General features: G+C 41.7%; 2 protein-coding genes across 5 annotated transcripts in view; both read left to right on the top strand.

Annotated features, from left to right (window-relative positions):
* Positions 1-26,136, top strand: part of NCOA3 (nuclear receptor coactivator 3) — a 1,019,275-nt gene that overhangs the window by 233,292 nt on the left and 759,847 nt on the right. The gene's annotated exons all lie outside the window — the stretch shown is intronic.
* On the top strand, positions 1-26,136 carry SLC2A10 (solute carrier family 2 member 10). Of its 3 annotated transcripts, none has more exons than XM_042465925.1 (5): positions 1-199; positions 14,804-16,192; positions 19,963-20,085; positions 20,870-21,005; positions 25,068-26,136. In XM_042465925.1, the coding sequence occupies exons 1-5, from the start codon at positions 40-42 to the stop codon at positions 25,072-25,074; spliced, it is 1,815 nt and encodes a 604-aa protein (XP_042321859.1). In that variant the 5' UTR covers positions 1-39; the 3' UTR covers positions 25,075-26,136. The 3 variants fall into 3 exon arrangements, with proteins under 3 accessions (XP_042321859.1, XP_042321857.1, XP_042321858.1); XM_042465923.1 differs by lacking the exon at positions 25,068-26,136 and adding an exon at positions 21,175-21,614; XM_042465924.1 differs by lacking the exon at positions 25,068-26,136 and adding an exon at positions 21,178-21,614 and having other exon boundaries at positions 5-199.

The raw sequence follows: 26,136 nt of genomic DNA, 5'->3' as shown, positions 1-26,136 counted from the left end.
TCCCAGGGCAGGGATCGGAGTGGAGCTCCAGAGGCTGGAATGCGGGAGGCGCCTCCTCTCCTTTCCTTTCAACGATGGAGAACTGAGCGGTTGCTGCTGGGCTTCCCGGAGGGGATCCTAGTCAGCCCCCTGGTGTGGCTCTGGATTGGGAACTTTGCACTCAGCTCTGCCCTCCTCCTCTCTGCCAGCCTCGCCATGGGTAAGTAGAGAACCCCCCCCCCTCTAGAAAAGAAAGGCTGGGGGAGTTGTAGAAAAGACCTCTTTATTTTGGGCTCCGTTTGTTGGCTGGCTTCAAGGACGGAGGAAGGGAGAAGCCTCAGGACTTAGAAAAGTTACTTTGGGGGGACTTTGATCCTGCTGGCATCTTTCCCCTCCGTCTCCATGAAGTCCCGTTAACTTTTCTTCCCTTCTCGCAGGAGGATGTTTGTAAAATAAAACCTCTCTCTCCTCTGTGTTTCCTCTCCAAGTTTGGCTCTCTTTCTGCTTTCCCATTCCCCCCCTTCCTTGCTCTTCCCAATGGTCATACTGTAAACAGCTGTATCCTCTCAGCCAGGGCCTAAATAAAGGCACATGGTTCCCACCTTGGAAGCTAAGCAGAGTCAGCCCTGGTTAGTACTTGTAGGGGCGACCGCCAACACATCCCAGGTACTGTGGGCTGTATTTCAGAGGAAGGAAAACCACCTTGGACTTGGTTGCTAGCTGCCCTCCAGTTGGCCTCAACTTACTGTGATTCTGGATAATTATCATTATTATCCTGCCCCTCTGCACAATGCAACCGGGGAGGCTTACAACATTAAAATATACATTCCAATAAAAATACATTCCATATCCCACAATCCCACCCCCCACTTTAAAATACAATTAATATATCTCCAAGCCCCCCTCTCCGCCCCTCTTCTCAAATCCTGTAGGATCCTGCCTATGACCTACTTGAATGAGTCCATCCGTCTGGCCTGTAGTTCTCCTTTCTTTCTACTTCCTTCCGCCTTTCCTAGCATTCATGGTCTTTTTGAGTGAGCCGCACCTTCCAAACCCTACAAAATTCATGGGGTCACCGTAAGCTGGCAGATGACTTGAAGGCATGCACACCTACACAGTTGGCCCTCCACGTTCACTGGCGTTAGGGGCACAGGACCCCTGTGAAAGTAAAAACAAACCCCACAAATAACAAAAACACAATGTTTTCACCTGAGAGAACACCTCTCTAGGACTCTCTAGGTCCTCCAGTGCAACATTTGGTTAATGTTGACCACAGAGTTGCACTGGAGGACCTAGATATTCCTAGAGAGAACATACCAATACAATCTGTGAATAATCAAATCCACAAAAGTCAAACCTGCAAATGAGGAGGAATCACTGTGTTTTGTCAGCTATTCTCTCCTTGCCATTGTATCTGACTTGGCTTTTCAAGAATGCACTAAGAAAGAAAGATGCAGAAGTCCTTTCGGTAAAATGTGGTCCTTCTTTGAATTCCAGGAAATAGCAAAAACATGTACAGCCCTCTCTTCCCTTACGCGAGGGATCTATTCCGGACCCCTCCGCATAAGGGAAATTCTGTGAATGAAAACAATGGGGCTTGTGCACACGGCATGGTGTGGCCATGGGTGCATGCACCACTACTTTTCTCATGCACGGCTTTCAGCATAAACTGAAATCTGTGTATGGTATGGGCGCGTATGACATGGGCGCACTGTACCTTTCTATACTGCTTATCAGTGAGCACTAAGTCAGTGGTCCCCAAGCTGTGCTCTTTAAGGGCTTTTGGACTTCGATTCCCACAATCCCAAAGTATTGGCCAACATAGTTGAGGATTCTGGGAGCTGAAGTCCAAAATGTCTTAAAGGCCACCATTTGGGGATGACTTCTCTAAGCCTTGGAGCCCTGCCTGGGATCGATCTCACAACCTTTTGGTTGGAGGACCGTCACTTAACCACTGCACCATCAGGGCTGCCTAAGGTGACACCTGGAGGCAAAAGACAAGATGGCCCTTCTTCCTTCCACACGTAGAAGTTGACTGGACTGATACTTTGAGCCTTATGTCAACACTGGCAACGGGAGAGGGCAACTGAGCCAGGCCTGAAGGCAGCAGACAGGTTAAAGGGAACAGAACATACTATGTGGCACACACAGCTCTGTCTTCCAGGAGCAGGGAAATGGCAAGGAACCTGGGAAATCTGATAGGGGAGGGTGCCACTGCTATTACCTAATGGCAGGACTGGAGCTCCCTGTAAGGACTGAGCCCTCAAGAGGACTAATGGAGCAGTCCAGTGGCTCCTCTGTTTTTGGTCCTGTGGGACAGAGTTTGGAGTACCGTATATACTTGATTATAAGTCAATCTCATGTATAAGTCGAGGGCAGGTTTTGGTGCGAGCATTATGGATTTTGATATGACCTGTGGATAAGTTGAGGGTAAAAATTATGGGCATGTATCAAAGAATCCAAAAGATGAAGCAAAGGAAAACAATGCCAAAGAATTTACAAAATTCCAGTAGGCATAACTGTTTGTGTTCATATTAAAGGCTGGATGGATGAGAGAATAAAGAGGGGCTCAGTGCTTCTAGGATAGATTACACTCTTGCCTTTCACCAGGGGCTGGTTCCTTTTTTATAACTGTTAAAATACAGTACTTACATTGACTTGTGGATAAATTGAATCAGGTTTTTTGGGTCAATTTCCCCCCTAAAATCTTTAGACTTATACAAGTATATATAGTAGTTCTAGTTCTGCTGTGTAGGGTGTGTTGTTAAATATAATTTGTCTTCCTCTTAAGGACCTTTCACACTGATTTCGTTTGCTTGTTGTGTGCCTTCAAGTCATTTCTGACTTGTGGCAACCCTAAGGCAACCCTAACCCTGGGGGCTTGGAAGGTGAGTGAATACTCAGTTCCAGAACCCACTGGAAGATGCTGTATTCCACATCTAGGACTGAACAGAAGTAGCTAGATCAAGGATGCTCAATACTGGTACCGTATTTTCCGGCGTATAAGACGACTGGGCATATAAGATGACCCCCAACTTTTCCAGTTAAAATATAGAGTTTGGGATATACTCACAGTGTAAGACTACCCCTCTTCCAACGCACACCAAATAAAAATTTAAAAAACGTCAGATTTGATTTCAATATGGTAATTTTAATTCAAATGACATGCAAGTACTTAGCAGGAAAACTTCCTGTATACAAAACCTGCTTGGATTGGTCAGCTCTCCCTGCCTGCCCAGCCTTTCCTGTCTCCAAGACTATCAAAGTGGTAGCTGCTTTCATACGATCGTCACATATGGTGGGGAAGTGGCTGCAGCCATTTTTGAGCTCCCCCCACCATATGCTCCCCCCACCATATGCGGCAACCGCAGATTCTCCAGTCCGGCTCAGAAGTTTCGGCACCTGCCCTATAAGACGGCGTATAAGACGACCCCCGACTTTTGAAAAGATTTTCCTGGGTTAAAAAGTAGTCTTATTCACCAGAAAATACAGTAGTTCCATTTTTCTGTCCTTTGAACCCCGTGGGAGCCACACAGATTGCTAGAAATGCACCCCCCCCCCCCCCAAAATGGAGAAAAACAAAACTGGAACTGTTTTGAAGTCTGGTTCTGGTTTTGAAAAACTGGTGTTAGTGAATTAATCACAATTTACTTTTCTTTTTCCTTTCCTTTCTTGGTAAAAAAGGGTAGTTGGTAGTGTGGCATTGTAGAATACAGAAACAACTTTGGGGTTGCATGCCCCTGTGAAGCTGAACTGGGCTTGCCCTAGATCCAAGCTTACTAAGGCTTTTTTGTATCATGGATTCTCAGGTACCTGATGGGGACCCGCGCCCCCCGCCCCCCATGTACCAGGGACCAGTAGCATAAATGTGCTTGTTGTTGGCACAAATAGATTTTCTGTGCAGTTCACCAGGGACTGGCACCAGTCAAGGATATGCCACTTTGAGTTGTACTACCCTAAATCTCTAATGTAAGCACTTTTTCCTTTAAGGTTGCAGTCATGCCTTTGGCCCTCTGTATCCATGGATGCTGAAAATATGTTTTTTTTTAAATTCCAAAAAGCAAATCTTGTTTTTGTCATTTTATACAATGGACACCGTTTTACTACACTATTGTATATAATGAAATTTAATGAGATTTAAGCATCCACAGATTTTGGTATCCATACAAGGTCCTCAACCTACATTTCAGAGGATACCAACAGCCCACTGTACTGTGTGGATTTATTTGGACCCCAGTAAGGAGTGTGTGGCTTACTTCTGAGTAAACAGGCATAAGTGGACATAAGGCTGCAATTCATGTATGTTGCCTAGATAATCTTTTTTCATGTAGCTCCCAGAGACAGAAAATTGGCACCCGGATGTGTTTAAGTCGTCCAGCCCTCTGACAGAAATACTGGAAGAGCGATGCATGGATATATTGAAGACAGCATTCTACAGTTTTAATTTTTAAAAAAGCACAACTGCTTTACATACATTAGTCTAAATATACAGCACAGATGTACATGCATATAGTCAAAATTAAGTCTCAATGAGTTCAATAGGACTTCTACTAAACGTGTGCCTTTCAAAAATATAGTTCTTAAAATTAAGTAAACAATATTGGAAAGCCTTGATGGAATTAATATTTTATTTATATTGTTCTCTGTGTACCCCTGTGTGTAGGGAGTGGTTATTCCTGTTATTACCCCTAAAGTTTTAGGTTAGGCTAGGCTAGGCAGGTATCCCTTATTATTAGAAATTCCCTTATTTGAAGACTAGAAAGTTTGCCCTTTATAGGACTGACCAGTGTCCCTTATTATGAGGGATATCCCCTATTTAAGGGTTAGAAAGGGTTTATTTTTTCCTATTTAGACTGAAGGAGATCCAAAAAGTCCTGTATTTGGGGGTGGGTGGGACTTCATAAAGGCAGAAATGTGTGCATCATTTCATTTATGAAATTAGTTTTACAGGGAAAGACATGGCTAAGCAAAGTGAAATCAATACTTTCCTTTGGTTTGTAGAACACAAACTACTTAATAGCTACTTCTGGTTTGTCAACCCTGCATGTTGTGAATTTTGACTCTCTAATTGCTATTTTGAAAATGTGGCAATACTGTACTAAGATATGGCAGGACATAAATCATCTTAATAATTTTTAGAACAAACCTGTAAAATCTAAAGAAATTCAGCAAACAAGCCACACATACGCCATATATACTGTAAAGCCACCCTCCCAATCTGGTAACCCTAGATATGTGTGCTGGGGATGGTGAGACTTGTAATCCAACTCTTCTAGAGGTCACTTTTTGAGAAACATTGCTCTAGCTCAAAGCCATAATTATTTCTTTCAATAGACTGTGCCTTCCACAAATCCAGCTCTACAACTACTTTCTTGGGTTCTCTCTCTGTTGTCCCTTATTCCTATGGTAATAGTAGGTTTGTCATGTTACCAGGAAGGTACATAATTAAAGTATCTCATTTCTACATTTCATTGTCACACTTTGGGAAACCCCTGTCTTAACAACAACCTCAGTGAATTTAGTTGATGTTGCTTAGGTTGCAGCTGACAATTTTATGTGTGGTATAAATGAAACAACATATAGTGAGTGATAGTACAGTACCTTTATTTCTTGAAACTTGTTTCCAATTTCTGTGCCAAGTTTTGGGAAATTCATGCAGAATGGACCAAAACCAGCAATGTTGCTGATCAGTCCTGAACTTGCATGAAAATGTTTTGTGTTTCAGCTGTTGATGAGTTAGGACTGCAGTGTAATTCTTTGTTGAATGAAGGTAGTCTCCCCTAACCTGGTGTAGCTGGCTGGGGAATTATGGATGTGGTACTCTAACACATCTGGAGGGTAACAGTTTGGGGCTGGCTACATTAAGGAGCCAGAAACTACATAGCTGAGGGCCTGCATATCTCTTGGATCCTTTTGTCCTCAGCCAGCTTTCCCTAATGCCAAGAGCATTAAAGCTCTCCTGCAGTTTTTCATGGCTTCTCGGAGCTCAACAATGTTTTCTTCCCTTGGTTTTTGGACTAAAGCTTCCTGAACCAGTCCACCATGCTAGTCGTCATGCTGGCTGGGCAGATCTAGGTGTTACAGCTAAGTACTTCTCCAAGTTCTGAACCTTCTGAGTCACAGAACTGAACTCCGCAATCCTCTTCCAAAGGAGGCTCACCTGACAGCCATGCTTGTTTATAGTTTTTGATATGGGGCAAAGACTTTTTAAAAAAGCCACAGGCGTTTAGATCTCTTAGTTTTAGAACTAAAGAATATTTATTATTATTATTTTTAAAATACATTTAAGCTACCATGAATTTTTAAGGCAGGAGTAGGGAACCTATGGCTTTCCAGATGTTAGCTGGACTGTACATCTCATAATCATTCACCATGCTTAGCACTGACTGATGGGAGTTACAATTCAGCAATGTTTCGAGGGCCACAAGCTGCCCATCCCTGTTTCAGGTTATCTTTATTTTTTGTATTCATGAATTTGTTTTTATCTGCTGCTGTCCACCACCCCAATTTTATAAACTTTTGTTATGCGTTTCATTGTTTTCAGTATCTGAGATCTTTATGTTTCTGGTACAATAAATAAATTTAATGAATAAATGCATGCCAATAATTACCTTTTTAGGCTGCAGTTTTGTATGCACCTCTGTGGAAATAAATCCCATTGACCTCAGTGGAACTTATTTCTGCTTAGACATATATAGGATTCCTCTAAGTGTTCACCACTTGACATGTGTGGCCAGCTGCACTTGTGAGTATTTGGTTATGGAACAGCTTGGTGGCATAATACTGTTGTGGATTTCATGGGCATTGTTGCTCTAGTAAGCCATGCTTTGCCAGTTATTCCTCTGCTTCTTATTTCCCACTTTCCTTTTAATACAATCACTGTTTAGTAACAAAGTGCATTTTAATCAAAGCTCACAAACCATTAGTAGCCATAACAGTAGTGGGAATTGCAGGCGAGTCTAACTGAATCAGCTGCAGTATTCACAGAAACACCATATGCACCTAATAGAGTTTGCAGGTAGAAACTAATGATCCTTTCCAGTTTTCTGCAAAGTTCTTTTACCCATCCTGAATAAATATAATTTGTAATTGGCTACCTGTGCACAGGAAGAGTTTCCAACAGTACTGACAGGTGCACAGACAGCATGCCTTCTCCGTATGTGTCACAAGGGAAATAAAAGATAGAAGTTATTCTGAAAGCAATGTAGTAAATGCTAATTTATTTAACAACAAAAAGTAGTGTATGGTAACACACTATGCCAAATGCACTAATGACTGTAAAAACTGACACATAAATTTTAACACCCCAGAAAGTAAAGCATTGCCATATTACATCTCCATTTCTAGAAGTTTTACTTTTGAAATAATTATAAGATCAGTATTTCAGACTGAAAGTTCCAAGTTTGCAATCTCAAGCATGCTTACTTAGAATTAAATCCTTCTAATCGCCATGGGATGTCCTTCTAATACCTAGGATCCAGTTGGAAGGGTTGGGGCCAGAGGGAGTGAATTGCACCGCTCCTAATGAAAGCAATATCTTTGTTTAGTCCATTGGTTTCAATGGAATCTATGTCCAGCCCAGTCTGGATCCATCTCAGATAGTTTTGTGAAAGAAAAATAGCATTGTTTTAGAGACTGCACCCTTAAAATAGGGATGGGAATTGTATAGCTGGGAAATGCAGTCCAGAAATACCTGGAGGGCTGCACAATTACCATCCTTGCTCTAAAAGCTAAGGATATTAGGGCAGTAATCCATTGATCATTGACCCTGGCATGTGAGATCCACTTGTTAATAATTGTAATGCACCAACATTGTGGTGCCTTTAAAGGTACCAACTGAACAAACTAGGGCGCATTACAGACGGGCCCCTTGAGGTGCCGTCATTACGCGCGAGGGGCGGCGCTTCCTGACGCGCCTTGCCCCTCACGTGTAATGAGTGCGTCAAAATGGCAGCACCCTATACAGATGGGCGCCGCCATTTTGATGTCGCGGACGTACAGCGTCCGGACGTCGGACACCGGAAGTGGCGCTGCGAGTGCGTGCCTCGCGCTTTGAGGCGCCTCATCTGGGGCCCAGGAAGAAGCACCATTTTGGCGCTTCTTTGTTGCTGTGCCCGGGAACCACGCGGTTTGGCTGCTGCAGTTCCCAGACGCAGCAACTGGCAGCGGAGCGAGACCGCCCGTTTTGGGCGGTCTGTAACGCGCCTAAGAGCTGCTAGTATTTTCACTGGGCATGGTGATAGTGGTACTGCATAAAGCTACTAACCATTAATGTACTTTGAGACACAGCACCGGTGATCACTTAGCTTTTGATACATAGTGCTGATGATGTGCATTATACTAGAGATGGTTCAGCCGTCACAGAGCTATCAGGGATGGTTCAGCTCTCTGCATCCGCTGCACATTGGTGACTTAATGATACAAATAATGGGATGTACCAAAACAGAATGGCCTTAGCTTTGTTTAAGATACTGCTGCTGTGGATACATTATGACAAAGCATTCTGCATACTGTTATGAGCAAGAAAACATATCCAGGGGGAGCAGTGTTGGACAAACAGCAAAGTACAATAATGTCCAAAATCCACAAAACAAAACAAAAACCCTTCATTGTGTCAAACAAAATGCGCAAAACACATGATGGAAACTTTTGAAGCTCCACTGGCTTCTTCAGGCAAAAAAAGGTGGGGGTATGATGATGTTAGAATTTTGTCATGATGTTTTTCTCAGTTAAGATGGTAACTGCAAGGTACAACTCTAGCATCAGATGTTTGTCTCACTGAAATCTCTGGAACATGATTGCGAAATTTCTTAAGGATTTAAATACAGTGGATGCAAAAGAATAGCCTGCAATAAAATATTAAGAGTCCAAATTGTTCTTGGTCAGAATATTTCATCCTGTCATCTCCTCCTATCTGAGCTATGGTTTTGCAAAAGTTTGGCCCTATACAGTACATACAGGCCAAAATAAAGCTGCTTCAGGTCACTTTGGAGGTATGGTGTTTCAATGATGCATGAGTCCTAAGAGTCTGAGAGCTGCACCAAAGCTGCACTCCAGTCCTTAGGACTGGAGTGTGGATTTGGTGTGACTTCTGGACTCTTAGGATGCATGTATCATTTAAACAGCATACCTCCAAAGTGACTCGAAGCAGCTTTATGTTGGCCTGTCTGTATCAGGTGATAGTTAGCCTTCAGTGAGAATTCTTCTTGAGATTTTGCTGTGAGCTCTTGCTTCTTGAGATCTTGCTGTGGTTCCTCACCATACATGTATTCCACCATGACAGATTATTTATTTAGGTCTTGCCACTATGTCCTAATTGTACTTTCACCCTGTCAACTTGTCACCACAATATTTATGGACATCCTTAGACCCTTTAGATCAGAAGTGAGGAACTGTGGAGGCCTAGGGGACTGCTTTAGCTCCCTAGGAGACCTTGGAGGGCTGCATTCCCCTCTATGGTACATGGGGGCATTTGACCATGTTTTTTAGACCCCCCTCAGCAATTTTAAGCCCAGGATAGGCCTTTGTTAACAACAGGAGGTGAGAGGAAGTCATTTCCAGTTTACTACTTGTTTCAAAGATTTTTTGGGACTATACAATAATTCCTTTTTATTGATTATGATGTTTAGGCCAAAGGTTACAATCAAAAGTTCCCCACTCTTGCTAAAACACATCCTGCTAAGGGCTGGCTGACTGGTTCAAGCTTTTCTTGCTATCCTAGGAACCAAAATTATTATTATTGCACACCCAGGAGCAATTTCTGTCCAGCAGTTCTGTGCCTGAAAACAGAGTTTCATGGTGGGCAGGAATCAATCCAAGACAAATATGAATTGTCTCCAATTATTCCAGTACTGAAATAGGCTTTCCTGGCAAACTACTTCTGAATAAATCTTGCAAAAAACAAAACAAAACAAAACAAAAAAACAAAAAAAAACCAACCCAACAACTTTTATAGCCTTAGGGTTGCCATAAGTTGGAAATGACTTGAACACATACAACAACATTTGCAAAAGATTAGATGTGAAAATGGGAAAATATATGGAAGTATGGTGAGATGATACAAGATAGTCAACATAGCAAAGTGCCCATAGGTGGGTGTTCTACTTAGTTGAGCTATTACAACAAAGCAACAGTCACTTCTTTACATGCAAAATTCCTGGCAGGTAGGAAGAAGTGGCACAAAACCAACAAAGATATACAGTATGTAAAGCAATCCTTGGCTGGGAAGCTGTTGACATTGGAGTTTATCAGACAAGGGAAATTGGAAGTATAATCCAATGGCAATCTGAATGCAATCATGGAGTTTAACGTTATTGCGTGATAGACTACCACACACAAATTCGGGCAATGGGAAGTCAGTCCGAGTGCAATCATGGGGTTTCACATTATTATGTGATAGTCTGCCACACGCAAATTTGGGCAATGGCATGCCATTTTTGGGCAATGGGGAGCCAGTTCGAATGCAATGAGCATTCACGTAAGAGTTTATCAAACGGGAGGAATTTCTCTTAAATTTGAATGAAAACAAAGTGGGGCCAGAATGCATTCACTTAAAGTTGCTAGTTTCGCGCAATTACGTGAATACGCATTGCATTCGAATTGGCTCCCCATTGCCCGAAAATAGCATGCCATTGCCCAAATTTGCGTGTGGCAGTCTATCACGCAATAATGTGATAGACTGCCACATGATTGCATTTGGACTGACTTTCCATTGCCTGAATTTCTGTGTAGTGGGTTATCACACAATAACGTTAAACCCCATGATTGCATTCAGATTGCCATTGGATTATACTTCCAATTCCCCTTGTCTGATAAACTCCATTGAAATGTCAGGGAGCACTTAGCTAGAATGCCCTACAGGGGAACTGGACTGGCAGTTCTGGTCTTTGTCATTGTCACACAGAAGATTTCCTCTCATGTACCAAACATATCTACAGTTATTCTAAGAACTCAGATTGAGACAGGAATGCAGCAGAGAACTAGGGCATTTTATGTCTTCCAGGGAGGCATATGGATGAAACAGAGCACAAAGAAATATTTACCTGAGGAAGACTTTCTAAAATGGATCCCTGAGGCCACTAACTCATCATAGCAAGTTGCTGATATACAGCATGGCTCCCTATTCAAGCTTAAGGATTTTCTCTGTGCATTACAGAGAGCAAAAAAGAAAACATCCAGTGCTATGCATCCCTACCTGGGAGTAAGGCCCACCCTGTTGAGGCACTACACTAGTGTAAAAATCATTGCACAGCTGGTTGTGGTTTCTGAATTTGTGGAGATGTAGACTGTAGTGCAGCCAATAGTTCATGCAATCCCAACTCACTTTTGACTTGGTGTGTGTGGAGCTATTGGGCCATGTACAATGAGTGAGCTCAAGGCCTTGATATCTGCTGTGGAACTGGTTGCAAAACTGTGGGATCCAGTATATGTTCATCACTGTAGGTTTATGCTATGCTAGTACTACATAGCAGTTATGGCTTGCATGTTTCCTGGCCTGCATAGCTAATAGTGAGCATTGCTGGGGGTCCAACAACTTAGGAAGGACCACATGATTTTCACCCTTACTGTATGGGATCTTACCAAATATAATTTCTTCTGATTAGACAGGAATAGGTTTATGATATAAATTTATTAGCCATTGTGTGCTATGCTGTCTATGTTAGGTACCATTTTAAAAAATAATAATTAAGAGGCTCCAAGTGCCTGCTTTAATTGGTATGCTGCTCTCTAAATTATTAGGAGTGTGTTTTGAAGTTGAAAGATTAAACTTCATAAATTAACTATTATATATATATATATATATATATAACCTTTATTTATGAAGCGCTGTAAATTTACACAGTGCTGTACATGCAATCTTTTTAGTTAGACGGTTCCCTGCCCTCAGGCTTACAATCTTAAAAAGACATGACACAGAAGGAGAAGGGAGTGGTGGAGGGAAAGGGTAAGAGGTCCAGCAGTTCCTCTCTACCTCCAAGGCCTGGACCAAGGCAGATGGACTGGAGGGAGGGCTTGGCTTCATAATGGATGGTTAATCATTTTCCAGGGAAAATACATACTCTCAAGTAGGATAATGCATATACAGTACATAGCAATACAGGAAATGGTTTGATAAACAGGCACCAAAAGAACATCAAATAATAAGCGACAATTATGCAATGCCTGGGAAGGCTTCTCTGAACAGGATGGTTTTCAACTCCGTTTTGAAGCTGGTTAAAGAAGTGATGGCTCTTGCTTGTGGAGGAAGAAGGTTCCAGGAGTGAGGGGCAGCAAGTGAAAAGGGGCGAATCCGGGATGGGAAATCCTGGGCTGAGACAGCAGACCTTGACTACCAGAATGGAGGGCCCTGGTGGGAAGGGGAGGAGAAAGAAGGTCTGATAAGTAAGGAGGGGCCAGTCCATGGAGGGCTTTAAATGTCAACAGCAGGAGCTTATACTGAATGCGGAAAGGGAGGGGGAGCCAGTGAAGGGATGCCAACACAGGAGAGATGTGGTCAGAGCGGTGGGTGGAAGTGATAATGCATGCAGCTGAACGCTGAACAGAGATTAAAGGATGGAGGTGAGAAAGAGGAAGCTCAGCCAGGAGGACGTTACAGTAATCAAGTCGTGAGATCACTAGGGCATGGACCAGGATCTTGGCAGTAGAGGCAGAGAGATATGGTCGGATTTTGGCAATATTGTACGAAAAGAATCTACAAGCCTTGGCTGTGGTCTGGATCTGAGGGATACACGACAGAGAAGAGTCAAAGATAAAACCAAGACTGCGGGCTTGCTGGACTGGTTGAATAGAAATGTTGTCCACAGAGACAGAAAAGGAGAGTTGAAGGGTGGGCTTAGGAGGAAAGACAAGAAGCTCTGTCTTGGACATGTTGAGCTTCAAACGCTGATGGCGTATCCACTGTGAGACAGCTGTGAGGCAAGATGAAATTTGCTGTTCAAGCCTTGGAGAAAGATCAGGGGCGGAAAGATACAGCTGGGTGTCATCGGCATACAGATGGTAGGAAAAGCCAAGAGAGCTAATGAGTTTTCCTAAGGACAGTGTGTTGAGAGAAAACAGAAGGGGACCCAGAACAGAGCCTTGGGGAACTCCAACAGATAAGGGAACAGGAGAAGAAATCTGGCCCCCTGCAACTACTGCAAAAGATCTGCCAGACAAGTAAGATCTAAACCAGTCGAGAACAGAGTCTGAGAACCCAAGGTCAGAAAGTATATCAACTAGAAGACAGTGATCAACAGTGTCAAAGGCAGCAGACAAATCAAGAAGGATGAGTACAGAGTAAAGGCCATTAGCCTTGGTCTGTAAAAGGTCATTCGAGATCTTAGTGAGAGCTGTCTCTGTAGAATGCCTTGGGCGGAAACCAGACTGAAAGGGATCGAGGATGGAGTTGGCTTCAAGAAACTCAAGACAGCATGAATAAACAACCTGTTCCAAAACGTTAGAAAGAAAGGGAAGAAGAGAAATCGGACAATAACTAGACAAAGAGGAGGGGTCAAGAGAAGATTTTTTCAGAATTGGGGAAATGAGAGCATGTTTGAAGTCTGAAGGGAAGGAGCCTGTAGAGAAAGAGAGAGAGATTTTAGATATGGAGAAGCGAGGGCAGAAAGGAGGGAGCTATAGAGATTAGAAGACGAGTAGGAATTGGATCAAGAGAACAGGTTGCAGGTTTGGAAGAGTTCAGAAGTGTAGAGAGTTCATCCAAAGAGGCAGGAGGAAACACAGAAAATTTGTTAGGCGAGGGCGATAGAAGATTAAGAGCAGAAAAAGAATCGGGGGGGACTATCTCAGAGCGAATAGTGGAAATCTTAGAGATGAAATAATTAGCAAAGTCATTAGGAGAGAATGATGAAGAGATAGGAGGAGAAGGAGGTTTAAGCAAAGTGTTGAAGGTGGAGAACAAACACTGCGGGCGCCTCTCATTGGCGGAGATCAATGATTTGTAATAATTCTGTTTTGCCATAGAGAGGGTGTGTGAGAAGGAAGAAAGAACAAATTTGAAATGGATAAAATCAGCCCACTCTTTCGACTTTCTCCAAAGACGTTCGGTCGCTCTAGAGCAGTCTATATATGACCAGTCTATATGGAAAATGCCCATTTCTTAATCGTCCTTGGTTAGTCGCATGCTACAACCTGTATCCACCTAAAGCTGGTCATGAATGAGTCCCATTGGAAATAATGGGATTTGAATTAGTCAGAACTGATTTTGCTGGGCTGAATTACCCTATGAATCCCTGCATTTATTTCATGTAAAACAATCATACCAGTATTCCCTTTCAAATGTCTTCTGGCTTTATCAACATATGAATTTTGAAACCAGAATAATTATCCTTCCAGGGATCAACAAAGTAGCAAATTCATTTGGAACAAGTATGACTGAATAATCAGCCTGTTGAGCTATTAAGGATGAGAGCATCTTGTTTGCAAAAAGGACAGGGCATATACATATAGTGCTTGTGAACAGAGATAATTCTATTTTGGTAGGGGTTGACTAAAAGTGTAATTGCCTGGATTTGTTCCCCTGGAGTAACATTTCCAGACTTTACTTTTTCAGATCTCTGTGCTTGTTTCCATGTACAATACCAAGTTCAGTTTTTATAAAAATGTTGATTTTTCTTTCTTATTTCAGGTATGAGAATTCTTCAGAGTGCGCGCGTGCACACACACACACACGTACGTCTAGTTGGACTGCATTTCGCAGCATTTTTCATCATTGGCTGTGCTAGCAAGGACAGCTAGGACTTACAGTCACCAACATCTGCTGGACCACAGGATTCACATCTCTGGTACAAATTAATGAGACCTTATATTTTTTCTTCTTCTTTTGCAGGACAGGCACTACTAGTCCTCCTGTTGTCTGCAACTGTCTCACTCCTTGGTGGACTAATATTTGGATATGAGCTCGGAATTATCTCTGGGGCCTTGCTACAGCTGCAAGTAGACTTCCATCTTGGCTGCTTTGAACAGGAAGTCCTTGTGAGTTCTTTACTCACTGGTGGTCTCCTGGCTTCTTTGGTTGGGGGCATCTTCATTGACCAACAGGGAAGACGGAAAGCAATATTGGTCAGTAATGCAGTTTTACTATGTGGCACCCTCATCCTGACACTTGCTGGGTCACTTCTTTGGCTCATTTGTGGGCGCATGACCATAGGCTTTGCAATCTCCATGTCATCTATGGCATGCTGCATTTATGTCTCTGAAATGGTGGCTCCCCATCAACGGGGTATGCTGGTTTCCCTCTATGAAACTGGCATCACCATGGGATTTTTACTTTCATATGCACTGAATTACTTCTTTTCAGAAAGCAAGGAAGGTTGGCGTTACATGTTTGGCCTCGCTGTTGGTCCAGCAGTCATTCAATTTCTCAGCATTCTGTTCCTTCCAAAAAACTGTGTGAACATTAATGTACACTACAGTGGGAGTCGCAAAAGTCTCATCCAATTTCAGAAGAATGAAGATGGTGAAGCTTTCTTGCCATCATGCCATAAAGAAAAGCATTATTCCTTCACAGACCTATTTAAATCCAAGGACAACATGAGGAGCCGGACTTTGGTGGGGCTAGGATTGGTACTCTTTCTGCAATTTACAGGGCAGCCCAACATCCTTTGCTATGCTTCCACCATATTCCGCTCTGTGGGATTTCAGAGTGACTCTTCTGCCATCCTAGCTTCTGTTGGTCTTGGAGTGATGAAGGTGCTTGCAACTCTTTTTGCAATGGTTCTTGCAGATAGGGCTGGCAGGAGGGTGTTGTTGATGGCTGGGTGTATAGTGATGGCCTTGTCAGTAGCTATTATTGGATTGACCAGTTGTTCTATTCCACTAGAGATGACAAAAGACTGTGAAACACTTATTGAGTCAAGCAACTCTTCCTTCAGCTCAGGTCGCCTTCCCATAAAGTCTGTTTCCTCTGAGCCACCTTCATCATATTTCCCACTGGCATCAGGTCCTAGTGAAATTCCAGTGAAATCAACTTTTGCCCTCACAGGATCAGCAGCTGTTGCCAAAACACTTGCCAGTAGTGAAAACGGAGAGAGAATAGCAACCATTCCTTCACACACTGAGCAGGTCCCCTTTCTCAATCGCTCATTTGAAGGAAAAGAACAAGGTCCCAGCTCATCTGTCAGTGAGGCTCCTTCGAAGAAATATATGCTTCTAAATTGGATTACATTGCTAAGCCTGATGGCTTTTGTGAGTGCATTCTCAATTGGATTTGGACCAAGTAAGTCTCCCCCTTATGCTTTCACACTTTACATGCCACTCATATGAATGGACCTGGAAGTATGTGGATATGGTTCTAGTTTTATCAGGTAGCTGTATGGGCCATAATAGAATGTGTGTGATGAAAGCTGAATGCATGAATCCTTCATACTGAAAAGGTTTTTTTCCAGATGTTGGACTGCAGCAATCTCTTTCCATTGTGTATATTGATGGGAATTGCTATTCAACAACATTTGGAGAGCTGCTTATTATCCATCCTTGCTTTTGATGAAGATCCCCTGAGTCTGAATTTTTGGAGAAGAGTGAGATATAAATAAATATAATATAATAATAAAAAAGACTAATGTCCTAAAAGACCTCTCTAGTTTCCATGGTATCCCCTGTTGTCATCATCAAAAGACAGTATAGTGGAAGGGCGAGAACTTCAAGCCAAAGCAGGAGACTATTCTAATCTTGAGGGGAGGGAAACAACCATTCTTCAAATGCAACCCTTTGCCTATCTACCTGGGAATAAGTTTCTCTGAACTCTGTGGAATTTACATACAGGTAAACACACATAGGATGGCACTGTTAGTAAGATACAAATTAACTAATTGTTTGCAGGATGGCAACTAAAGCTTTCTCCTGCAAAGGTTTGGGCTGCCCAAAATGAAGCCCAGACCCTCCAACTGTGTTAATTTGGCTGTGGCTGTTTTGACTAGCTTCATGCTGACCCAGTTTTTCCCAGTAAGCACAGGCAAAAGCAGACCACTGCAACTTCTCCTAGCTTGTGTTTTCCTTCGCATTGATAAACTTGCCATCTTTACCATCTCTGAAGTTGCTTGGCCACACATGTCCCAGTTTTCATCTATAAAATACTGTAGGGTATGGAGGCCCTGGGACAGTATGTGACCCCAAAGATGTTTATGGTTCTTGATCCCTCTTGCCTTTGCAGACTGCCCTTTTTCTCTCTCACACACACAAAGGTAAATCACCTCTTCTAGAACCCTCCTGGGGCCCTTTCACAATACACGATTATAGCATTACCACTAGCAATAGCAGTAGCAGCTTCATTTATATACCGCATTCATATTTCCTAAGCAGTCTCTAAGCAGTTTACAACTGTAAGCTCATTGCCCGCAACAAGCTGGGTATTCATTTTAGTGACCTCGGAAGGATGCCAGGCTAGGTCGAGCTTGAGCCCTGGCTAGAATTGAACTGGCTGATATTGAATTTGCAATCTTATGGTTTGTGAGTGAGTGGCTGCAGTACAGGCATTTAACTGTTGCGCCACCAGGGCTTATGGAATCCTGGTATTTCCTATTCAGGAAGGAGCATTTAGAATTTTGTGCTCGAAAACTCCTCTAGTGTTTCAACAAACTATAAACTATAGGATCCCATAGGATCCAGCCATGGCAGTTAAATGTTACATTTGTGTAGTGTAAAAGGTCCCCTGAAGAGGCAATTCATCTTTTCAGTAGTGTGTGGGGCCCTCTGACACTGTGTTTACATTTTTTTAAAAAACAATCTATTTTAAAAACCAGAGGCCCTTTCACACTATACAGTTATAGCACTGTGATTCCATTTTAACTGCTGTGATAACATCTTGGGGGATCCTAGGGTTTGTAGGTTGTTGAGGCACTAGAGCTCTCTGGCTGAGGACTGTAAATTCTCTAAATTCAGACTCCCAGGATTCCACTGGATGTTGCCATGGCAAGTTAATCATAATGCTACAATTGTATACTGTGAAAAGACTTCAGAACTGGAGTTCTGGCCATGTTGGGGACATTTTTGGAGTCTGTGTGGCTCCTGGTGGGTCACAGTGGCAACAAATGGGTACCCAGACCAACCACAGTTGTACACCCCTTGCTTTATGCAACTTTTAGTGATTGCTGGTTTCTGTAACATAACAAGGCTTTCACATATATTTGATAAGACTGTTCAAAATATATATGCACCCATCCCTCCATATTTGTGGCTTTAATATTTGCAGATTTGATTATTCATGGATTTGATTAATATGTTCTCTCTAGGAATCTCTAGGTCCTCTATGGTCAACTTTAACTACAAGTTGCACTGAAAGACCTAGAGATTCCTAGAGAGAATACTCTACTAGGCATTTGTAACTCCTCCAATGCAGTTCTGTGGTCAGCGTCTGTCGGACGTTGACCACAGAGTTGCACTGGAGGACCTAGAGATTCCTAGAGAGGTGTTCTCTCAGGTAAAAGCATATTGTTTTTGTTATTTGCGATTTTTCCATATTCACAGGGGTCTTGTGCCCCTAACCCTAGTGAATATGGAGGGACAAGTGTATATGTATATATGGAGAGAGAAAGAGAGAATGGGAAAGAGTGAAGTTCATGCTTGGAACAGATTCCTATCACCCAACCCCCACCCCAATTAACAATATAATTATGGCAATATGTCAAATTTAGTCATATATCCAATTAAATCACCCATAAATACTATGTTTGCCTGTGCATCTATCTATCCATCTGTCTTGTTGTTAATTGTCCTCAAGATGACCCTGAGTCCTGACTCATGGCAGCCATGTGGATTAGATACCTTAAAGACCTCCTGTCCTCCACTGCTCTGATTAGGTCAGGTAGAGCCAGGACTGTGACCTTCCTGATTAAAACTTTCCATCTGACATGCAGTCTTCCTCTCTATCTACTACCCTCCACCTTTCATAACATTATTATATTTTCTAATTAGTCATGCCTTCTCATAATGTGGCCAAGATACGACATCCTCAGTTTGGTCATCTTGGCTTCCAGAGAGATTTCAGGCTTGATCTACAAGCCTGGGACAACCTAGACAATGAAGAAATCAAAATAGTTAAAAGATTTTCCATACCTTGGATCAACTGTTAAGCAGAATGGTGACTGCAACCAAAAAATCAGAAGAAGGCTAGGAATGGGGAGGGAAGCTCTGAAAAAAATTAGACAAGATCCTAAAGAACAAAGATATACAGCTCAGCACTAAAGTCTGAATTGTCCAAACCATTGGACAGTGAAAAAAGCAGATAAGAAGAAAATAAACTCATTTGAGATTTGGTCCTGGAGAAGAGTGCTAAGGATACTGTGGACAGCCCAAAAAACAAAAAACAAAAACCCCAAACAAATCCCAAAACAAAAACAAATGGTTCCTTGAACAAATCAAGCTTTGGCTATCCCTGGAAGTCAAGATTATCTGTCCATCTACCCATATGCCAATTATTAGTTACTCTATATAATAACTGCTGCACCAAAACTGTAGTTCATTTGGCAGTCCATCTCAGCCATCCAGTTCTTGAAAATGCATTAAATGTGAGTAACAAGTTAGAGCAAAGTTGTCTTCCTTTTATTTCTGCTTTCATCGCGTGAAAATGGCTAGTCAATTTTTCTGCAAGTGCAGCTGGTCATAGTCTATTAAGATATCTGAAATGAAAGTCCAGGGATAGCTTTCAAAGTTTTGGCAATCTTCAATCTTGCCGCCCCTCTATGCGAGATTCTCCAAAACAAGCCATACATCCTCACCATGGCAAGTGGAGAACTTGTGTTTGCCAGTCAGAAGCCATTGACAAGATGGCTCTGTTTCAATGAGTTTGTGAAACACTGTCCTCACTCTAGTTAGTTTCAAATTTCTAAGTATCTATCACTCTCTCCTGTGTATACATTTTTTCATTAACACCTTCCCCACCAGTTAGTTCCCTGGTACTATGGGAAAAAATAGTGCTAGGGCTTTCTTGACAAGATGTTTTATTTCATCCTTCCTACTTATGTTCTTCTGCCTTCCTTTCTCTTGCCACAGTGACATGGCTCATCCTCAGTGAGATCTATCCTGCCAGCATACGAGGAAGAGCCTTTGCCTTCTGCAGCAGTTTCAGCTGGGCTGCCAATCTCCTGATCAGTCTCACCTTCTTGGACCTCATCGGTTTGTATAAGCATTGCTTCCAACTGATGTTTTCCCTGCAGCATTCTCTGCTTCATAGCAGGCTTGAGAACAGGGTCTGGGTTGGCTGGCTGTGTGAGCAGAGAGCCTAGACATGTTGTTATTGTTATTATGTGTCTCCAAGGAAATTCTGACTTTTGGAAACCTATGCATATGGAAATCCTATGGCCCTGGAAAGTCAGCCAAGAAGAGTTTCCATAAGTCAGGCTTTCTTAACAAGATTTATTCAGAGAAGGCTTGCTAATGCCTTCCCAGGGTCATCCAGAGGGGTTCTATGGCTAATCTCCCAAAATCCTAGTCAAACCACTACACTACTCTGGCTCTTGTAGGTATATGACAGGTGCTTAAAAGTTTCCATGTTTATCACCTGAGGAGCCACCATGGCTGGTGGCTTCCATGTCAGTGGGATGGTGAATCTGTTCCATGTTTTAGTTCAAACTTTAAAAGAGCTATCCAAAGTGCTGAATCTGATCTCCAAACTGGAATTGGCCCATTGACAGAAAATCTACCACTGCACTGAGGGAATATGTAAGGTTGTTTCCTGCACAACATCATGGTCTCTATAGCATTTGTCATTGGGTAGGGCAGTGTGATGTAACAGCTGCTGCTGCTGCTGCTGCTGATGGTGTAGAGAGATTAGCTTTTTATATTTTTTATTATTTTTGTTATACCACACAGCATTATTCAGATTTGATAAATGAACCTTCACCATATCCAAGCAAAAGAGTTTGTCATAAAGTAATCTTGTTTTTACTACTACTTTCAGATGCCATTGGTTTATCATGGTTGTTCCTTCTCTATGGAGTAGTTGGAGTTGTGGCTGTTCTGTTTATTTACCTTTTTGTACCAGAAACCAAAGGACAATCACTAGAAGAAATAGACCAGCACTTCTCTAAGAAACGGTAAGTCCCAGTCTGCTTGCTGGGAAGCTTGATGCATAAATGCTGGCAGTACCAACACTAGGCCATGCAGGAGTCAAAGCATATGTGCCCAAGCTGCAGGAAATATTTGGGGTGGAGAAACAGGGGCAGGATACTTACCTGACACATCCCAACTAATTTCTTTCACTAGCAGGTTGCTTCCAGGGAACACATTCTGGGAAAACTTGTGGAAGAGAAGTGAAATTCGTGCCCGTGCTCAGTACCAAAGGGTACATCATTCTAGTGGCTCCTGACAGTGTATGTTGTCACTCATGAAGAGACCACTTTTAGAGACACATCAGGATGCTTATATATACAGGACTGGAAATGTGATCGATGGCACACCCAAAGAGGACTTTTTGTTGACTCATGCAGGTTCATACAGAAGAGAGCACACTTTCTGTGCTTTAAATAGATTGTTATATTATTCATAGAATCTAGAATTCTGGTCTCTAGGAAAGATTCCTCTTAATAATATGGCTTGATATTTTTATGTCAGTCAAGTGGAGTCATAGCCAATGGCTCATAAGGCATCATTACCACATGTTTTTGTAAAAAAAAAAAATGAATAAAGCATAAATTATGATAACAGTTAGGACTCTTTCTATATATATCTTGTGATAAATTACTTGAATGGCTTGAACATGAAGAGGTGTGTGTGTGTGTGTGTGCTGTAGATTTTCATATGTTTTGGAAAGTAATTTAAAATTCATTTCATTCCTGTTCCTCATTATACTACACATTGGAGTATTTAAAAAGTAAGCCAGTTAGTGCATTTTTTGTTACTTCTTTGATCCTCATGATTGATAAAGAAATGGCATAGTTAAATCCTATCTAAATGTTTTTAAAAACTCTTCAAAAGTAACATTTGAAAATAACTAGAAAACATTGATTGTTACAGGATTGCAGAGACCTCAATTACCACATGTTTTGTTACTTTTGAAATGTGATTTTGTTCTGCCTTTATTACCAAAAAGCGTAGCTCATTCCAAGTAATGATGTTGCTTTGCAACTTGTTACTTCGATGGTCTGGTTTTGGGACTCCAGAACAACTGCCACCAATCTCAGCCAGTATGACCAACAGAATAGAAGTATGGGAATTGTAATCCAAAAACATCTGGAGAACTCTAGTTTCTCCAGCCTGTATAAGAATCCATTTATATTAAGACTTAGCCTTGACAAGAGACAAGAAGTGAAACTTCTCCTTAAATGTATTTGTTTGGATTATTACTCATCCCTTTCAAAATTCAAAGAATGGATTAACAGAATAACAAAAGACAATTTACTGCCCATTTAGGATATTTAAAATCAGCCATACATTCTACGTAATAGCAGAGCAGCTCTTTTGGTATGCTGCCTTTCTTTTTTCTCATGAGATGGGCCTATGGCTTCCTGAACATGTTCTTATGTGCCTGCTTACTCTCCATCTACTTAACTGGGAGCAGTTCAATATTCTCTTCATGGATATTCATGAACCTTCATTCATATATTTCTATCAAATTTATTTCTCTGCAGATTTTCTCATAGATAATGGCCTCTTTCCTAGACTTGTTAGACTACACCTTCCCCCTTTTCTTGCCAACATCGTATTAGCTGTGCTGAGATAATAGGAATAATAGTCTAGTACATCTGCAGAGTGCAAAAGCCAGCATGATTTAAGTGTTGGCTTATGAATCTGGAGACCAAGGTTCAAATTCCCACTCTCAGTCTTCACACTCTCAGCACCAGAGAAATACAAAGGCAAACCCCTACTGAACAAATTCTGCCAAGAAAACCCTGTGATAAGTGCAATGTAATTGTGCCATAAATTGGAAATGACTTATGAATAATAACAACATCTCGAGGCTGCCAGCTTGGGAAGGGCTGATAAAGGAACAAAACTCAATAGTCCTTTAAAGAAGAACATTCATAACATTTCATGGGAGATTATCAGACAAGGGACATCTCGTCATATTCCCATCATGTTGTCATCCCTTCCCGATCACAGGAAAGACTTTCAGATGGGATTCTCACTTACCCCGTCCAGGAAGCGCAAATGATGGCAACCACATGATAAGCTTTCAGATGGTCATGGAAATCCTGTCATTATCCCACCATTAACCTGTCATTAAAGTGACATTAGAGTTTATCACACTAGCGCGATCCTGTGGGAAAACAGCAGGAAAATGGGAGTTGAATGAGATTTAAAGTACATTTAAAGTTTATCACACTAGGGGACTGCCCAAGTGAAATAACACAAAGTTAATTCAAACACAAAGCAGAGAAAACTGGCAGCTTTTTTTTTACTGTCGGGTTGTTCCAAAAGTAAAAAGCTGCCGGTTTTCTCTGCTTTGCGTTTGGATTAACTTTGTATTATTTCACATTAACTGTGACATTGTGTGATAAACTTTGGATATTTCCGGATTTCTTTACTTTAAATCTTGTTTAACTCCCATTTTCCCACAGGCTAGTGTGATAAACTAGATTGCTGGCATTTTGCATTAAGAGAAGTTCACGTTAATGCAATGCTGCTTCAGTGACAGGTTAATGGCAAGATTTGAGCTATGATTTGAAAGCTTTTCATTCCATTGCAGTCACAGACAGGTTAAGGACAGAATAAGGATGGGGAGTGATCCTGTCCCTATCCTGTCCCTGAGTGAAAATCTCTATGGTTTCTATTACTGATGTATATTCTTCCTGCTATACCAATATGTGTTACTTGCAGCTCATTTTTTATGTATACTTTGATGTGAACTAACAGGAAGGAAGGTAGGAGGAGGAGGGAGCTCAGTTTATGCATTTACATATTTGACCTTTTACGAGTTGATTATTCAAAAGCTTGATGATGTCTATGAGATGCCTCTATTTTATGTTCTAAGTTGATGGCCAACATGATATAAGTGTCTGGTGTGATTAAATTCCCCAAGGGTTCATTTGTATTTTGATTCATACAGCAGTGCTTTTCAAGCTTTATAGGTGTGAATTCTGCCAACAGTCGTTCCATATCACCAAAACCACAAAACATCTTATGACACCTAAAAACTACCTACGGTTAATGTGGCATAAGCATTTGCAGTCTGCAGTTCATGTCACCAAGTGCATGAAATGTTCTTATCCTATCATTCTTAAAGGGTGGTCCACATACAATCACTTCCTAATGGCCATTCTATAGACATAAACAGTAGGCTTCTTGATTACACCAGAATACTTTTTGCTATGTATGACCACTTCATCACACACTATAATGCAGAGGTGAAAATTGTGCAGTCTATGGTGTATAGGCAACTTCCAGGATTGTTTTAGTGGGTCCCTTTCATGCACACACGGTTATTTGAAAATATAAAAAATGTGGATTGCTGCTCTTAGAAACTGCTAGTTTGACCTCTCTTCTATAACTAAGTGTTGGGTTCACACTTTGTTCTAACAAACAAATAAATCCAAGTGCTTTTTCAACCTAGAAATAAGTTTTCAAACTGGAAGTGACTTTCTGGTCATTTCCAGTTTCACGTGGAAGGCTGGTGCAGTCCCCAGAAAATCCTGGGAGATGGAAAAATTGTCTCCATCACTTGCCCACCCCTGTTATAATGGGTGCTCTCAAGTGTCAGTGCCCTCAGCCTGCTGAAAGAACAAAAGAACAGCTGGTGCCTCTATTCAATGGAAGGAATGCCTAATAATGCAATCAGAAAATTAGTTGTTAAATCTTCGCAATTAATTTTTAACGATCATAAGGTAATATACACAAGCTGGTTTTGCTACCATGATAACACTTTGTTTGTTGTTAAAGTTGACTTTGCCTTATGGCAACCTTATGGATGAGAGCCCTCTACCTTTCTGTTATCAACAGCCCTGCTCTGATCTTGTAGATTTAGGACTATGGCTTCCCTGATTGAGCAGTTCTTCTTTTCCTACAGCCTTCTACCTTATCAAGCATTAACATCTTTTCTAATGAGGCCTGTCTTCTCATGATGTGTCCAAAGTATGATACTCTCAGTTTAGTCATCCTGACTTCTAGGGAGATTTGCAGCTTGATTTGCTCTTGGACGCATTTATTTGTGTTTTTGGCAGCCCATGATATCTGCAGAACCATTTCTGTACTGATGAGTGTGAATCCTCTATCCCTGAAATGGGCTCAGCATCTTGAATATCTCCTTTCAAGTGTGGATTAAAACCTGGAGCATATTTGTTGCCCCAGTGACATGGAAGCCAGCACTGCACCAGGTATAACTGATGTTAATGCTAACAAAGAGACACCTGAGTCTCCATTGCAATGCAAACCAGCTGTGAACTGGCTTTTAGAGCCTGGGACATTCTTGGATTATACTTTTGTATATGAGGGGTGAAGTTACTGTATTTGTCCAGATGGTAACAGGAGCTCCCATTTGTCACGAGACCTTACAAAATAAGTAAGTGTGGGTTAAGAATGAATTCAGGAAGAGTTGTAAAAAAAAAGGCAACTATCTCATATACAATCTTTGAATGAAAAGCTCAAAAGGCATCAGAAGACTCCCTGGGGCAAGAAACCCTCATTTTGGGAGGAACTGAGCTTCGAACTTTGTTTTCCAGACTCACTGTGTGCAATTGGTCAGATAATGGTTACAAATGCCTCCTGCTGCCTACTTCCTATGCAATCACATAGCCTAGTACCTCAGTGATATAAAGTGAAGCTTTGGTTACCAAATGGAAGGTTTTGCTTTCACTGTAATGAATGCCTTGCTCAAGGTTTGACTTGATGACAAATCAAGGGCAGATGACAAAAGGGATCATTTGAGAAAGAGATATTGCTTTATCTATTTAAGGCCACCTTGGCATGTTGCTAGTACTGAGGTGGAAGTGTCATTAGTGGGGAAAGTGGTTTTACAAGGCAGCCAGGGTGTTTACAGCAGCAATCCCAAAATTATGGAATGTCCTATTGGAAGAGATCCATTGCATTACCACCCTAGAGGCCTTTATGAAAGCACTCAAAATGGATCTCTTCCGATGGGCTTATCCACCAGATTCTATATAAATGTTGGTGACAATAGCCCACTCTTGACTTCAACCACTGATTACTGATAAATTGATTTTAGAGTACTAATAGGAATTCCTAAATTCAATATTAGTGTTTTATTGATTGTACAGTGGACGCTGTGGTTTG

The sequence above is a fragment of the Sceloporus undulatus genome, chromosome 4 (assembly GCF_019175285.1).
Source record: "Sceloporus undulatus isolate JIND9_A2432 ecotype Alabama chromosome 4, SceUnd_v1.1, whole genome shotgun sequence".
NCBI lineage: Eukaryota > Metazoa > Chordata > Lepidosauria > Squamata > Phrynosomatidae > Sceloporus > Sceloporus undulatus.
This window is presented reverse-complemented; position numbering and strand designations above follow the sequence as displayed.